This window comes from Dermacentor silvarum, chromosome 11, assembly GCF_013339745.2.
Source record: "Dermacentor silvarum isolate Dsil-2018 chromosome 11, BIME_Dsil_1.4, whole genome shotgun sequence".
Lineage (NCBI taxonomy): Eukaryota > Metazoa > Arthropoda > Arachnida > Ixodida > Ixodidae > Dermacentor > Dermacentor silvarum.
The window spans coordinates 103306155-103323297 of NC_051164.1; the positions used below are offsets into that span (position 1 = coordinate 103306155).

The following is a 17143-nucleotide window of genomic DNA, read 5'->3' on the forward strand; positions in this document are numbered from 1 at the left end:
GTCTTGCTCCGTGCTCTGCTAGCCTTCTGGTTAACTCATATGGTAGTTCATATTTAAAACAGCGCCAGAAACACGGACAAGAGAGAACACGGGACGAGTGCTCGTCCCTGTGTTCGCTATTGTCCGTGTTTTTTTGGCGCTGTTTTAAATATGAATGATCTGTACCAACTAGCTCGCACACAAACCCTTCCGAGTCATATGGTAGAGCGACTGCACCGGAAATGTGTTGGTCCCGGGTTCGATCGCCAGAGCAGGACAAATTTTCTTCAACTACAAAGCATTCTAAGAAACCTGTACAACATTTCCTTTGTAGCTTCATGCTATTATATATTGGGTGGATGACAATTTTTCCTTTCAAACACCTGGTGGTGACTGCATCACAAACAGCATTGTAGCTGTGGCACATAACATGGCCCACAATCATTGCGCATAAACAAATAATTTCTGGAAGTCAGAAATGTCTACACGTAAAAGACCAGGCAAGGGAAAGCAAACATACGGAAGTATTTTCTGTACCCATAATAAGAACAACAAGCAAGAAAGCAATGTCAGGATGCTTCCTGGAACAAGACATCAAATTAAAATTATTGTCGACTCTTTCTATGACATGTACCCAAGTTCAGATAGTAGAAGTTGGAAAGATGGTGCAGCATCAATATTGAAAAGGAGTATATTTGGTGTGGAAAAAATGAGTCCAGAGTAGTCTGCATTATGGAAACACACAACAAGGGGCAACAGGCCACACGTGTGCCACTTACACAAGGATTTTATTCCAAGGGCGAACTGAATAGTGAATACAAATGCATGTACAGGGGCACACAAGTAAGCGCCCTTGTGTTATTAACCGTTATATACCTAGTGCCTTACATGTAAAACAATTATTGCTCTGTGGTAAGTTTGATCTTTTGTATGTGAAAACTTGCACCCCTTAGTGTGCTTTAAGCACCTCTGTTATTTTTCCTATGCATACCTCTGTTACTGTGTGGCCATTGTTTGCTACACTTGGTTCCCTGAAATTTTGCAGACTGACAGCCAAACAAAATGCTACTTTGAGTGTGTTTACAATTAATATTTCATCATTCTTAAGTTGTTTTCACTTTCCTGGGTTAGTTTACCTTAGACAACACAAAGGTGTTGCAAATGCGGCAATTTTCACGTAATGGTGCCAGCACCTACTTCTACTGCATGACACGACGAACTCACCAGGTACGTGACGTGTGGCCTGGCTGGGAGGTGGTTGTGTAGTGTGTGAAAGTGAGTGGCCAGCAGGGTGTGGGGACAAGTTGCTGGGTCGTTAATGAAGCTTTCGATCGTGCCAACCAGAAGTCCAATGCCGTTGGCCTGCAATGATGAGGGTGTCTTGCAATGCATTCTAGCCACCCACCTATGCTGATCAAGCCATCTTCAAAAATGCGGTACATGAGGCACACGAGACGCCTGGCACCTTCTTTCAATTGACATCCGCTCAGTGCAGCGTACTAATTGAATGGACATCAGAGTTTAAAAAATTTAATTTTTTCCAAAGAAGCATAGCCATGAATCACGATTTTATTAATAAATGAAAACAACCTACTGAGAAATATCTTTGGCAAACTTCAGCCATGCGGTTTCTATGCACTTTGTTGATGTGAACAGGTGACCCATTTATGTAATAAACTGCACAGGAACCTAGAGATTTATTACCACATGGCTGAAACTTGCCAAAGATGTTCCCACATAGGTCATTTTCACATAGAAAAGAAATCAAAAATTGGTGATTACTGGATGTCCATTCAGTTATGCAACGCCAGGTGAACAAGTATGAAGAGAGGCTCTAGGCATCTTGTGCACATTATGTCCTGTATGTCTGCCCATGAAAGTAATGTCTTTTGCTAGTGTATATGTGTAGAAGGGACAATTCCTCCCAAGTGCAAACACACACACAAAAAAAATAGAAAAGAAAAACAATCTTGAGGAAAGATTCTTGTGATTGAAGTAGGTAGGTGAACTAACGGTAACAGTGCCACATTAGACAAGGGTCAAGGTTGTTGCTTGAGCAGTTCAGCATTATAAAACGATATAAAAAGTAAAAAGAATGCGAGGTATAGGAAATGCACATAATTTTACAGAAAGGTGAAGATTGTGTAAGAATGCCACGCTGCAAAAAGAAAAAAAAAAAATGTTTGTCTTGACACTGCCACTGCTCATTTGTCACATGACAGCATAATTTACAATTCTGTGTTTTCCTTAGCTGCTCTGTATGCACTTTTGTTATGTACACAAAGAGTGGATAAGAAAGTACACCCAATGGTTAACAGCGCTTGGTATGTACATGTACTCCTTAGTTCTATGTTCTGTTGTAGCACTGTCTTTTTGTAAGCTATCAACCAACCTGAATAAATACAATCTTGAAACAATGGTACACTAGCACTACATACACTAGCATTCGCCTTTGCGCTTTCCACTGCTTCTTGATAGAACATGCATAGCAATTTCATGTTGATAATCACAGGAACTACACTGGGAACCTTCCACTCGCCTGCCCACAACATGCTTACGCATCTACAGTCGAACATGAATATAACGAACACGAATATAACAAAATATTCTATCGAACACGCAAAGCTTACTGATACTCATGTAAAGTAACTTCCTTATAACAAACAATGTATGTGGAATCTTGTTGATATGATCTTCACGGAAACCGGAAAATAAAATGTATTATCCGAAAATCGTATTATACATAGCCAGCTCCAAAAAGCATGAAAATAGGTGCACTCGGTGGCAAACTCAATAGCAAAGGTTCCTGCATTTCCTCACTCAAACAAGCAGCGGTGTACCACCAGTCGGTGCGGCCGCACTGTACGGCAAATGACCTGTGAACGATCACAGGTCGTTCACAGGTCATTTGAATGTTCGCTTAATATTCCAGTGTACTAGCTAAGCTATGTGTTTTAGAAATACTAGTAAAAGTGAACTTTTGCAGTCGTATTATCCAATTTCAGGTGAAAACGCGATCGCAATAACCGTATGAAAACACATTCCTCCTATGGGATGCTGACCGGGAAAAGAAAAATGAAAGCTTACTATTCTGAAAAACATTATGCAGAATCATATCAACGAGATTCCACTGTATATGTTGAACTCGGAGAATTTGCTGCCAGGTGAGAGGAGCCCCCTCGCCCTACGCTTCAAGACTCAATATTGCAGTGGATGTGCAGCACCAGTGCTGTGTAGACATTGAAACAAGTGGACTGGAGCATGTCTACACAATCCCACACATTGAGAATGCAATTCTTAGTGAGGCTCAGGAACACTTTAAGGCAAAGACAATATTATTGCCTGTACAGTTTTGTTTTTAATAAATGGATTCCTTCCTGGCTTCTTTTTTCCACAATAAATAACAAATCTATAAGATATGCATCAAAAAAGTTTGTTTAAGTTCATCACAAGCATGTTTGGGTATATTGAATTGCTTGAATAGTATCTATTTTTAGTGCACCAGTCTGTTCAATATAGCTCACTTTGACTGTCCCAACATAAAAATAAAATAAGATGTGGCAGAATTACATTGACCCACTATCTACCTGAAAACGTCGGTTAACAGCTTTCAGAAAGGGTATGCAACGCTGCAGACTAAAAAGTTTACCATGCAACATACTACAAATTGAGTGTGAAGTCCAATGGTGTGGTTGTTTTGCCCCCGCAAACGAAAATCTTATACACTTTGTGTTCGTTAATTCACAATACTTATTTTCTGTTTCCCCACAAAAAGATAGTGCATTGATGTTTGAATTCCAGTTCCCATTTCATTTATCGACCAGAACCATTTTTCACTTCAGGCATTTTAAGAATCAAAGGTTGAGCAAATTTAATGGTACATTCGACTGGTCGCTTTCAAGTGCTCTCACGGTGCAGTTCACATTTGGCTCATCGAAATTGAGCTCTCGAAACAAATTCACCTCGTTTATTCAGAGCACTGTGCTTCTGCTTGGAGTGCTCAAAGGCCCTCCCACCTTCAACCTGAGAGTGCGGTGGAGATCCGTCAGAAACTCGATCACGATCTATAACATTCTGATTTGTGTAAAGTTATAATCGCTTGTTGGATGTATCCTGCTGCTGTTTATGTGAATATATCGTGTGCATTTAAAACAGGAGGTCCCCCGGACAGTTCTACTTTGGGACCACCTAATGTACTACCTAAGATGTATGCTTTCTTTTTTTTTTTTTTTGCTCTTGCGCTACAAATAAACTTCAAACGTGGCTACACCGATTGCTCTGGGAGCAGCTAGCATATTCAGCTGGGGCAAGTTTTCTACGCCTCTTATCTCTAGAGGGCTCCGCATAGCTGCAAACCGAGTTGGAGCGTAGTAGGAACCAATCGAATGTATAACTATAAATGAGGAGTTTCGAAGTTTTTTGGGATTTACTTTTGTGGGCCAGTCCGCAGAGCACTGTCACATTATTACGGCTGACAATTAGGGAGGCAAAGTCAAGAGCTCAATTAGTTCTGCTTTTAGTTTTGCCTTTGAGGTTTCATGAATCATGATGCCTGCACTATAACCTAGATTACTGTTTCCAATGCCACTTACCACTTTGGTCCCCTTGCCGTATTCATCCATAATGACAAGTGACTTCCCACTTCTTTCTTGAAAGATGTGGGACATCTAAGAGTAATTTGAGCAGCAAAAAAAAAAAAAAAGAAGTTCATGCATAAAATTACTCTGAGCCTAAGAAAGCAAAATGGTAAAGTGGGGGAGGGGGTGCACAGTACCATTAATGTTCAGAATAGGAGTAAACGAATACAGAAGCTAAGAGCTTCAAGAGCATAGCTCAGATTGCTTCAGATTAGTATGTATGAACCAAGCTAATGGTATAAAATTCAAATGTGTACAGTGTGGCTTAATGCAAGGGGCAAATGGTCAGTAATATTGCAGTTGTACATCTGCACAACTACAATGGTAAGTTAATTGCAAAACAACTGAAAAACACCCTTTGCTGCACCACATCAGTCTAAATCACGAGCTTCAAGTGTGAATATTAACAGTGTTCATATCAGTGCATATCAGCAGAATCTGAAATGGAGTTGGTGTAGTGCCTTGCATTTTTAAAAAGCTCACAGTCGAAACTGATTTTTTGCACCTGTATAAGTGGTAGTTTGTTCAAAACTGCTTGAAAAAGGAGGACATCAGAAATGGCTTAGGTTGCGGATGCCAACTCAACTCTGTATCAGATGGAAGGTAGTGTGCACATACGTATACAAACACACGTTTGTACAAACACACAAAATTGGCCTCCGTCGGATAATTAGAACCTAGCCCGTCAGCATGCACATGCTTGACCCCTATGGTGACTGTCGTATTCCGCGCCAATGCAAAATGTAAACACAACAGTGACCCAAATAGTGACCCCCTTTAGCGGTAGCATTTGTCTCGGCGGATCTTGGGGGACAGTGAAAGCACTGAATGCACGTCATCTCCTGTCGAAAATGCCTATTTTTGACCTGCCCTGGGAAGCTTTTCAAGCAATAACCATAGCTCAAAATGTCACATTATGGTAATTACTAGATTCTGAAGCGCACCTTTTTTTTTTTCGAGAAAATTGGGCCGAGCATTGCCTGCGGTGCAATCGGATAAAAAACAAAAACTGCTTTCGCGGTGGTGTTCGTATGCTTTACCACTTAACACGCATGCGTTGCGGCAAAGCTGGCTTTAAACTACCGTGCAGCAAAGCTGACTTTAGGAAACCGGCAGCCATTGTGCAACACATATTAGACCCTTGCCCATTTTTCTTCGTAAAATATCAGGGCGCATTAAATATCTACATTTCTTTGGGGGGGCTTTATTGTCCTTTCTACGTTAGGTTTCTCCTTTGGACCCATAGAAAGCGGGCGAGCGTTTCCTTGAGGGGCGTGTTACTGAGGGGCGTGTTAATAAAGAGATGTATTACTAATTACCCAGTTCTATGCCAACTGCAGTTATGCTTATGCTAGCAACAATCTCGTTACTTCCTCAAATTCTACGCTTTGCTAAACCACGCTTCCCTTTCCTTGCTCCACAATCCTACAATCCTTGCCGAACAAACATGAGACCGCCTGTAATCTCCAGTACGAGTTAGATGACCCGTCTATCTTCATTTTCTCCTCTAATACCCCTGTCACACTGGACAATTTAATGTGGTTCGAACTGAATGGCATTAGCCTCACATGACATTATTCAGCTGCTACACAGCGATATTTAAAGCCATTCGAATCGAATGACTTCCCCAATCGAATGAGTTCGAGAAACTCGTTCGGCTTCGCACTCGAAGCGAATGTGTGCTCTCTACCCCAGACACAAGGAAAAATATGAAATTGAGCGTTCGTAATTTGAGAAGCATTCATGTAAAAAAGGCAATTATTTCATACATTCATTCTTTTTGCGTGTTTTAAGGCATATGTAATTTTAACGAGAGAAAAGCTGTAGGGCAAGCTATCACAAAATGTTTTTACTCTCCACCTCAGTGACGTCTGGCCGCAGTTGCTTTAAGAGTCGGCCATACTGTAAACAAACGGGCGCCTGTGTGCACGCACAAAGCAAGGTACATAGCAACTATCTGTTTCACCTGCTAAAACTGAGCGTCGTCGTTCAGCACCGCCATGTGAGTCGTATCGTTTGTGTTCAATTTATCGGCTATGGCTACTAAGCTGGCTAAGCCTTGTCTTGGCTTATTGTGGCCAGACATTCTGAAATAGAAGTTTAAATGCGTGTTATTCCAGTGAAGTGACGCCTCATATTTATTTTCAAATAAATAGATTGACTTTTCAAACACTCACCAATAACTTGTACTGTTCTTGCCAATTGTATTGGAAATATCGCTATTGATATCATGACCAAATGACATTATTTTTTCTGTGTTGCACCACCACGGGTCGAATGGGATTTGCTGCACCGAATATCATTTGAATCTAATGACATTAGAATGCCCAGTGTGACAGGGGTATTAGTCTTATCTGCAACGTCTGCTGTGTCTGGCCCAGAATCAGTACACGCAGCTATGGTACCACAGCAGTACCAAACTTGCCTAATACAAACATTTGTGACTAACCAAATGTGTCACACACGTGGGCATTATTGCAACGCCTTTTGACCTGTCCTTAGAGCATGTCAACAAGCTGAACAATTTCTTTTACTGAGCTCTCAACCCCGGTTGAAAGCAGTGGCTGCACCATGTACCTGATTGAGCTGCATACCAAAGGACGACAACCCATGTAGCAGCGACTCCTCCAAGTACATGCAAGTGAGAATGGCGTCCACAGCTCCAATCTGTGCAGACTCTGCTGGGACAAAGCTTCCAATGTGAGCCATGTAAACTATCAAGGCAACCTGTGAAAAGATACAGATGTCGAAGTCTTATGGACTCTCGTGTACTGTGCACTGTTAAACTCTACAAGTCAAAAATGCTGATTAATTTCATGCAAGCATTCTGGACTTCGCCCTTGGCACTTAGCATACTATTTCTAGGGTACAAACACCATATTTTCTTGCACATAACTCACACCAAACAAGATTTTCCCAGTTCTGTACAAACTGTACATTGCAATTAGTCTCTTCATGCACTGCTATCACAGCAATTCTTTTTTCTTTTTTTTTTCTTGAATACCTCATTAAAACCATAGCCACGACAACAGACTGCGGCTTCAGCACATTTATGCTTGGCCATCTCATGTGCAACATTTCTGTGACATCCAGCAGAAGCAGCTAACATAATTTGAGTGGCATTTTACACGCTGCATGTTTGCTTTCACGTGACATTTTTTTAACCAGCTGAGAATGTATTACACAGCTTACCAGCTGCAAATACACTGGTTTATGCCAATTTGTATCATCCCCTTGCGTGTTGCAGGAGTAGTTTCAGGGTAGAATGTTCTCACAAACAGTGGAGTCGGGTTCCAGTCTTTGTCAAGGTGAGATTAAGTTTCTTTACACCCAACGGCCAATGACAATGTTGAGTGCACGGAGGCAATGTGTTGAAATTTATGCCATATTATGCCATAACACCTTTCAAGCAACCGTTTTTCGGTCGTGGGTTGTGTAGATTGATGGTTGGAGATATAAATGCAACAAGAATGGCAGCGATAGAGGTACGCAGTCCAAAGTTATTCAGCCGAGAATTTTCAAAATACAAGAAAAAAAAGTGCATGCCCTCAACTCCAATTTCGTGCGGTCTCCTATCCCCATTTCTCTCACCCACTGACATAACTCACTGCCAATGGCAAGAGCTCAAAGTGCCTATGTAGCGGAACCTTGCACTCCATGGTTACCTACATGTTCTATGCTCATGGATTCTGGCCACTCCGGTGTGCTGATTGCGCCGTTACCACGGTAGCAAACTATGTTTGTGCATTCTACCACTTTCATGGTTGCCACTAATGGTCAAGCATACCGGGACTGCGCAACGTCTCCTTTTTTTTTTTTTTTTCTTTCATAGCCTGCGCAGGCAGTTCAACACAGCACCGTGAACAACGAAACCATTGCTTAGAAAAAACTGTGGAAATACTTTGAACGTCTGAAAGTTGAGCACCCGTTACGAAATAGCAGACTCGAACACAGCGCATTTCTCTTTTCCTCATTTTTTTTTTTGTGTCACCTGCATGCGGTACAGCATGTGTGGCAAGCCCTTTCTATACTGCTTCCTTCAGTGCAAGATATCCTACTCAATGTTGTTGAAATAATTCATTTGCAAGAATATAACGCAGCTATGAATATAACACGGGGTGCGAACATGGAAGGCAGTACTTAAATTGTGTGAACAAAAAGAAATAGATATATAACCTAAACTAAGAATGTAGTGCCTTTATAACAGTGCTTAATATACCAGTGCCTTTTAGCACAGTGTGGCGCAAGCGGGCATCATGGTAACGCCAATCGCAAATTGTCCATCGCTCAGTGGCACCTTACCATAGTGAACATGCAGACGGGCACCGATGTAGGGGACTGGTCCATTGGATCTATATTCCTTATAAAAGCATTCTTATTGCAGTTGGACTCATATTCACAGCCGCCTCCATTCCCTTTTGTTGCACTAAGTTACGCCCTCGCTGTTCGCAAACCCATGCACCATGCCACCAAGAGGTTGTAACTTAGTGGTCCTGCGGCTGAACTTAACCTTAAGCGCTAAATTTCGCCACAAAAGGTGCGTGCTATGTAAACACGAAATCGAGCAGCCATCACAGCAAGCAATATATTCGATCGCTTTGAATACATGTATTTGGTTTTCAAATTTAATATAAATATTAAAAATATAATATTCAACTGATGTTTAAAATTTTCAAATATTTGTACAACCATAAATTATGCCAAAGTGAAACTTCATTGCAGTTGGCCTTAAATTATTCATCCTGAAGACCTGCTTAAAAATATTATGGAGTGTGCGGCTAGTTGACCTACACCTCTTTATGACAAATGGCAGAATGCATTTTATATTTTTGATAGCACAACTACTGTCAAATACTTTACATTCAACAAGAGATACAAAGCCATTCAACATGAAGTTGTAAGCATTACTATTCTATCACATAAAAAAGAAAAACACTGCGCAGGCGGGCACATAATGCACAACAAACTTGCAGAAAGGAATTATTGATTTCATGAACTACTGTCATAAATGTTAACAGAACTCAGATGGCCGATGGACAAGCAAGAAGCATGGTCATCCATCATCAAATCAAATAATGAGGCTTACAGTCAGACCCTGTTTACTGGGTGTAGTTGTGCAACCTATGTTAACCAATGGTCTTCCTAACAACTCGGAAGAGCTTACTAAAAGCAAAACAGAATATGCACAGCAGTACCAAGGGATGTTCACTTGGCGAAGCAAGAAAGTGTTCAGTCCAACATTTGCTTATTCTTAGGTGAATGTGCCCACAAACCTGCTTGAGGTAGATGCTCTTCCCACAGTTACTGGGACCGGTGATGACCTTGATCTTAGAGTGAGGGCCACCACTAGAGAATGTATTTGGTACAAAGCTGTTGCCTGCACTCTCAACCAGAGGATGCCTGCACGAAATAAAAAAGTAATGAGGTTTCTAGTGTGATGAGTGAAAGAAGGTATACTGCAGTGGCACACCGACGGGGGGGGGTTTCGGGGGTTGTAACCCCCCCCCCCTGAGGCCGACTTAACCCCCCTCTTTTGTTTAACCCCTTTTCTTTCTTTGCGCATTTAAGTACTGAAACTAAGATGTAAGACGCGCAATCGTCTGCACACTCACAAAAAGCGCATTTTTTGACAATTTCCCGTGAAGAAATTGAAATTAGTGCTACTTAGATGGTATTGGCAAACTGTCAACCCCCCCCTGGCAGAGCGAGATCCTGGGTACGCTACTGTTATAGTACTGGCAACAGCCTACCCATATTTATGGCACTGCATTTGACTTGTGTTCCTCTTTTTTTTTTAGTACTTTATGCTTGATGTTTACATCACACCGTGTGTTGACTATTTGGTGGCCCCTTCAAAAGGTGCAATGAGTTCATACTGACACGCACACATTGACTATCATTTTCTGGTCACCATTTTTTCACCATCTAATCACTGTTACAATGTTACTGCTCGGAGCAAGATGTGCCTACATGTATCAAACTTTCAAGAATGTTGACACGGATTCTATAGTGAAAGAATCTTGCCCGATCAGATTACACACGCAAAGTGAATAGGAGTGTACATTCTGGAATGTACACGAGCACCAGCAATCCTGCTGAAATGTACAATCACTTGTGTACAAAACAGCCGACGCAATTGAACCACAGAGCTGATTTTGATTATCGTTGACTTTGCTCATCACTACCGTTGTGCTTCAAGTATCACTTGTTTTTCTGAGAAGTTTGCCTCATAACGAGTTAGATTCATGACTCAGCGATTTGCCATATCCCTGTTCGTACTGTCACCACAATGTGACAATATAATTTTCTACAAACTCTCACAGGCACTGTGCTCTGTGCCACATATGCTGACGAAGTCTTGGCTAAAATTGGCCACCACTATTTGATAGGTTTGTGTGAATATAAATTTCTCGGTTGGAAGCGACGTCGAAGTCAATAGAATTAGTGCCGAATAATTTCGAAGCAAATAGTTCAAATAGTAGTGGGATTTGCATAAAACCTTGACATAAAAGCAAGATATTAACAAAACTAAGAAAAGTAGGTTCTTTACTTGCAAAACAGTAAACAGGTTCATCTCTGGAGTGTTTATTTCCAAAGTGCCATTATCATTAGTACAGTATTTTCATACAGAAATGCAAGTTCGACATTTCTTACAGAAAATTTGTTTGCAGGCTCTTGCTTACTGTTCTTCAGTCTACTTGAAATTTTGTGGTGTTTGAGGTCGTGGGAACTTTTCGCATTCGCCCGTCCTGCGTCATCGCGATGCTGTGAACTGCGACCTTGAGTGCACAACAGCGGCAGTTTGTTGTCTTGCACAAATACAGCTTTAAACTTTCCGTCTGCATGTGAGCTTAGCACGTTCTGTTCTGCAAGCGTACAGATGACAAACATTTTTATTTGAGTTTAACAGTAAAATCGGGTTGCGAGTTATATGCAAATTTCAACCTGAGGTGCCGCTTCACAACAGTGCGGCCCACACCGCCGTGAAACCACCTTTAGGACAAAGTTCTACGCTGTCAGCGTTGCCGAAGAGGTGGGAAACAGCAGCTGGCCGAAGGTATGACGTGGACGATTCGTGCATCCAAGACTGGCGACTATTTTTACAAAGATTCGGGCGCTGCATGCAGTAACTTTGCGGGTTATACTGCGCAGATTTTTTCTTTCTTTCCGGGGTGGTGTAATTGGGGGTGCAGCTTATTCGCAGAAAATATGTATATTAGTTCGTTTCAAACCCTTCTAAACTTCTAATACTGAAATTCGAGTCAAAGCAAATATCGAATAGCATAATATTCGACTGAATATACGAAAATATAGAATTTTCGTTTCTGCCCTTCGACACCTTGCGGCAGTGTATTTGCTGCTTTCTGCTGCGCGTTGTGGTTATCTTGAGCCTGGCAAGAAGTTTGTGCTGAGCTTCTACATAGCTGCACTTTATTTTCACCACTTCCTTCACTAATGGCCTATACTGCACACAATACATAGTGAGCATATAGCAAGCAGGCCAACTGTTTCAGGGCACTTCCAGAAAGGTTATTTTTTATTCATTGGTGCAGACAGTCAAACTTGATTACAAAGAACACGGGTACAGCAAATTATGCTCTATATCAAACAGGAAAAACCATTTTAGTGATATTCAAGCAAAATGAGTCCTCTAAAACAGACTGAACAACATTAGAGGTATCGAAAATTGAGTGCCTACAAACTACGCAATAAAACAAGCCCCAACTACTTTTTTTTCTTTTTCAGCATATGCTTTTTTAGGATGACTTGTTCAACTCATGCAGCTGAGCATGCTTGTCAGCATGTTCAGATGGAACCTGGAAAGGTGCAATACGAAACACAACCCTATAAAAGCTGGACCCTATCGGGGTTGCTGCATTGCACATGCTGCTGTGAGAGCGAGGTCGCCACGGGGTGTTTCAGCACTGTCGCGCAGCTTTGTTTTATTCATGTGTAATGAACTCCTTATAAATGCTCGTTATATCAGAGTTCAGACAGAGTAAATTACTTGATGTATAAAACTACTTTAACGCATGAACCTGTTCGTTATAACAAAGTTTGTCTATATCTTACCTTCCATTATTGATGATGATGGAAGTTTCGCTGTTGAGGGTGGGCCGCACATAGTTGTGCTCACGTGCAACCAGGGCAAGGGAGAGTAGTCTGAAATTTTCAATATATAATGACTGTTGAGTTTCTGATCCTAAACCTGTGCCTAGGCTACTAGAGAATCTGCAGTGAAGGGCTATGAATTGGTTTAAGTACGACAGGTTCTTCAATGTGCACCTATATCTCAGCAAACCAGCATTTCTACATGCTGGACCCTATAGAATGTGGCTGCTATGAGAAAGAATAGCTGGAACATTGCAAACTCAACAGCTGAACCCCGCGGCCACTACACAAGTAATGACATCCTAGCTTCAAAATTCTGTGTTAAGAAAAGAAGCATGGACCGCACACATTACTTCAAATGTGCATCGGTCAAGAAATATTGGCATGACAGGCTGTCTTATTAGGTCTTTGTACATGCTTATAATGTTTGGCCATGCAGTTAATAACAGAGGAGGCACATCAGAATTGCAGAAAGAGGCTCATATTGTTTTACAGTGATGCAATTACAATGCATTTGAGCATGTTCGTTATGTTAGCAAGGTAAGGTCAAATTAACTGAAAACTACACTTTGCAACTTAGTGAAAGCATGTTTTATCAAAACTCTGTGTGGCACAGGCACTTCCTAGCGCATTCAGTCGAACATGGTACAGCAGCTGCATGTATTGTGCAGTCATTACAAGTCGTATTTGAATTTAATGCTCGCCACCTTTGTAATTAACGAGTCTGGTTACGCAACTTCGTTGACAAATTTTCAAACAGTCATATTTCAATTCCTTAATGCCTCTGACATTTTTCTAGCTGCTTAAGGTTGCACCAGCCATGGCACTTTGCTATGGAAAGCACCGTATTCTCCCGATTCGAAAATGAAACAAAGTCTAAAAGTGACAAACTATCATTGGCATTAAAATTTCTATAATCCAATCCACATGTCACTACAGCTGTATGAGCGGCTGTAGATCTGTGCCTGCAGGAGTTTATTAGAACATAATATTGTTACGGGTTATTCTGTTAGGAGAGGGTTTATTGGGACACTTTCCCGAAACTATACATAGGCTGCCATGGTGCGCAGGGCATTTAAGAAATACATTATTTTAAATGTCACAGATGGCATCAAAGATGTCAGGATCTGAACAGCTGATAGTGGTAAGCAATCCTCTGACAGCAACGATTAGTAATGCCCAGTCTACAATGCTTGGATACAATAAATTTTCCTTTTAACAGAGAAAACAGATTGTGATTACTCTCACACTTACCATGAAGCTGTTCAGTGAATAATCAAGGGCATTGCATTTATAATGAAGTATGAAAATCAGAATGTGTTGCAGTCAAAGACATTTCATTTTTTATTTATGGCCGTGAAAATCAGGTGCCTGTTTCAATCAAGGGTACGTTAGAATAGAGTGCCTGAAACAACTAAAATCTCCATTCGAATGAAGCAGCTTTGAAATAAATGGTATTAGTACTTTGAAAACATAGTGGACAGAACAAAATTTCGAGACTTGCATAAAATAACTGTAGTATATAGTGTAGCTGCTGCAAAACAAGTGAAAGCAAATGGCAACATACGCATCAAGCTCCCCACAGACGGAGACAGCCTCCAGGAATGACTCTGCCACCTCGAGGATCATGTTCTGAACTTTGTGCATGATCTCTGTTTCCCTATCTGTGCAGTGATCAGATAAGATTAGCCATAGCCATTAGAGAACATTTCAATCATCATTACAATGTTCTGTCCCAATACAGGTACCATGCATGCGTGAAAATGATCTGCGCACAGTTTGCAGATAATAAGGTGAAAAAGCCTCCCTTAATTAACAATCGGGACAATCGTTATCACACAAGACGGTGACTGTCTTGATTCTTGTGTTTGTTTTGTCTTATCTTGTTATTTTGTAGCAATCGAAACTGTAATTCAATTTTCTTTATGGAACTCCAGAGTAATACAGCAGGTTAAATTCAGTGCTATCATAGCCTGAAGTATTGCAATTATCATATAAGTATCAAACTTGAAAGAACCTTGGCTGGCAATTCGTTGAAGTGCTATCTATTAAGTTAGAGCCAAGACAATAATCATTTTAAAGACACAGCGTGTACTGAAAAAATATTTGCAATGTAATGAACTACCAGACACGTACCGATTATCTCATAAAGGGTATCACCCAAGAGCCCATCAAGAGCTGCAAATAAAAAATAAACACTGCAGGCCACGCACACAAGAAAGGATCTCTAGGCAGGGAAAAGTAAACAATGCTGACTCACTCTTCATTGTTCCTGTCTTAAAATAGCTTTTGTTGTCACAAGAAAACTGCAATGAAGTGAGAGAAGTGAATGCACGTCTTGTTGCCTCACAGGTAGATGCTATAAAAGTGCACAGCATAGGATGAGACCATACTGCATAGTGTATCAAGAAACTTACAATTAGGGTATTAGCTAAAAGAAAGAACAAGCCAACGTCAGCTGCAATAATGCGTTGCATTCGCGTACCATGAACTGGAGACCAGGCTGGTCAGTTCCTGGTGCACCTTGTGCAATAGTGAGCAGATAGCCAATCTAAATAAGAGAAGGAGATTTTATAACAAGATGTAGAGAAGTTTCATGCTCTGGATCAAAATAACACCATTAGCTTTATCATGCACGATTCAGGTGAACTCTGCAGATTGCACATGTTTGTGGAGGAAGGCGGGTCACATGGAAAGTTGGAAGGAATGCAAAAAGACGCATAAGCAAACATTAGCAACAGTAAATTTAACACGAAACAAACATTCAGTCTGTTTACAGACCCATGTTCAACAATGAGATAATGGCAGTAGATGGCATACGCATAGGGTGACATTAGAACATGAAGGAATAAATAAGAAGGCTCATCATAGCAGGCCCTTAATTTTACTTCACATTAAGATGTCAGTGCTGCGTGCGAGCAGTACCTGTACACTATACAATGCTAACAATTGTATTTTTCCATATTCACCCAAGTGCCTTGGTGGAATTACAGCACAAAGAAATACTACATGAACGCAATATAGTAAAATATGCAGTGGTCACTATGCAAGAAAAAAGGGCACTACAATAAAACCAATAGAAAATCAAAAACATCAGCATCACAGAAACCACAATGATAGTCAAATAGCCATGACAACGAACTCATGAAATGCAGGAATGCCTTTGTATTTGAACTAGAATGCCTTTGAAATGAACTGGTATTTCAGTCAAATTGTTTCACAGAGGAAGGAATTCTCAAGAAAGGTTTATTATGCACTTATACTCCCACATATTATGCTATATACCATCGAAGTTCATCACCCAAAGCCCTCGTGCCTGGAATTCATTAAAATATGTGCAGTGGTACTCTGTACAAAATGTCTTAAACGAAGTTGGACTAAAAATTGCTTATCAAGAAAAGAACTAGGTTATTCACAAGTGTTTGTGCCCAGTGCCGAAGCGATGCCATATTCATTAGTCAAAATTCAGCTTCACTGTAAATCCAAACTGATAACAATAGCTCAACAGAGAACTCTGCAACTTTGGAGGGCAAGAGCTAGAGGTTTTACTATGTTTTGATGCAACTGTACTCTGAAATCACTGTCCATCATCTGACTCACTCACAGACAAAAAGAAAAAAGAAATCTTGCGACACTTGCGGAAGCTACAAAGCTTGCTGTCTAGAGTGGAAGAGAAGCAACAGAATGTGTTGACAGTTCTTGTACATTGCAGAGTTGTATTCAAATCACTCAAAGGCTCTCAAATATAATTTGGTGCACCTCACACTATAACTTGCTTAAAGTCACGTACTACACTTTCAAACAATTTTGCCAGCATGGAACCTAACTAATCCTTGGGCAGAATGCCAGTGAAATCAAGATATACGCGACGGACGTGGTGAACTGTGCACCACTGAAGAGAGAGTTCATTTCATCGCACCCACTACTCACTAACTTCAGGTAATCAATGGGTACTAAAAGTGATATTCTCAATATTTACAGATTGGGAATACATCCCAAGAGCACACAGTGTGGTTGCATATGTTCACGCCATAGAGTAACACACTTCATTTGTTCAAAGGCCAATTGCAACGAAATTTCACTTTGACTAAACGAGCTCTAGGTTAGTAGTATATTCTATTGAAGCAATCTCGGCAAAGCTGCAGGGCAGGCAATTGTCTAATTTTCTTATTAACAGCCCTTAAATGGCATCTACGCATATGACACAAGCATTTGGTCATTGGCGTATATGATGTAAATCCCAGACTTTTGCCTCTGAGGTTTCTAGCGCACCAAAGACGTAACCACACCTCAGAGGTCATGCCAAGGCCAACACACTGGTTGTCATTATTCCGGCTTCTGAGTCATTTACAGTAAGCAGTAATAGCAGCATTTTTTTTTAACAGCGGATCTGTTTCAGCTTTTCGTTCAGCCAT

General features: G+C 40.9%; 1 protein-coding gene across 3 annotated transcripts in view; it reads right to left on the bottom strand.

Annotated features, from left to right (window-relative positions):
- Nucleotides 1-17143, bottom strand: part of LOC119434095 (mutS protein homolog 5-like) — a 41385-nt gene that overhangs the window by 9618 nt on the left and 14624 nt on the right. The window contains exons 16-24 of one of the 3 annotated variants that reach the window (XM_037701408.2): nucleotides 15214-15279; nucleotides 14989-15034; nucleotides 14865-14906; nucleotides 14296-14392; nucleotides 12690-12779; nucleotides 9890-10016; nucleotides 7194-7343; nucleotides 4572-4646; nucleotides 1204-1341 (exon numbers count right to left, since the gene is read on the bottom strand). In XM_037701408.2, coding sequence (XP_037557336.1) covers nucleotides 1204-1341; nucleotides 4572-4646; nucleotides 7194-7343; nucleotides 9890-10016; nucleotides 12690-12779; nucleotides 14296-14392; nucleotides 14865-14906; nucleotides 14989-15034; nucleotides 15214-15279 — 831 coding nt within the window. The remainder of the gene's footprint in view (nucleotides 1-1203; nucleotides 1342-4571; nucleotides 4647-7193; nucleotides 7344-9889; nucleotides 10017-12689; nucleotides 12780-14295; nucleotides 14393-14864; nucleotides 14907-14988; nucleotides 15035-15213; nucleotides 15280-17143) is intronic. The other 2 variants (XM_049658813.1, XM_049658814.1) reach the window with 2 other exon arrangements.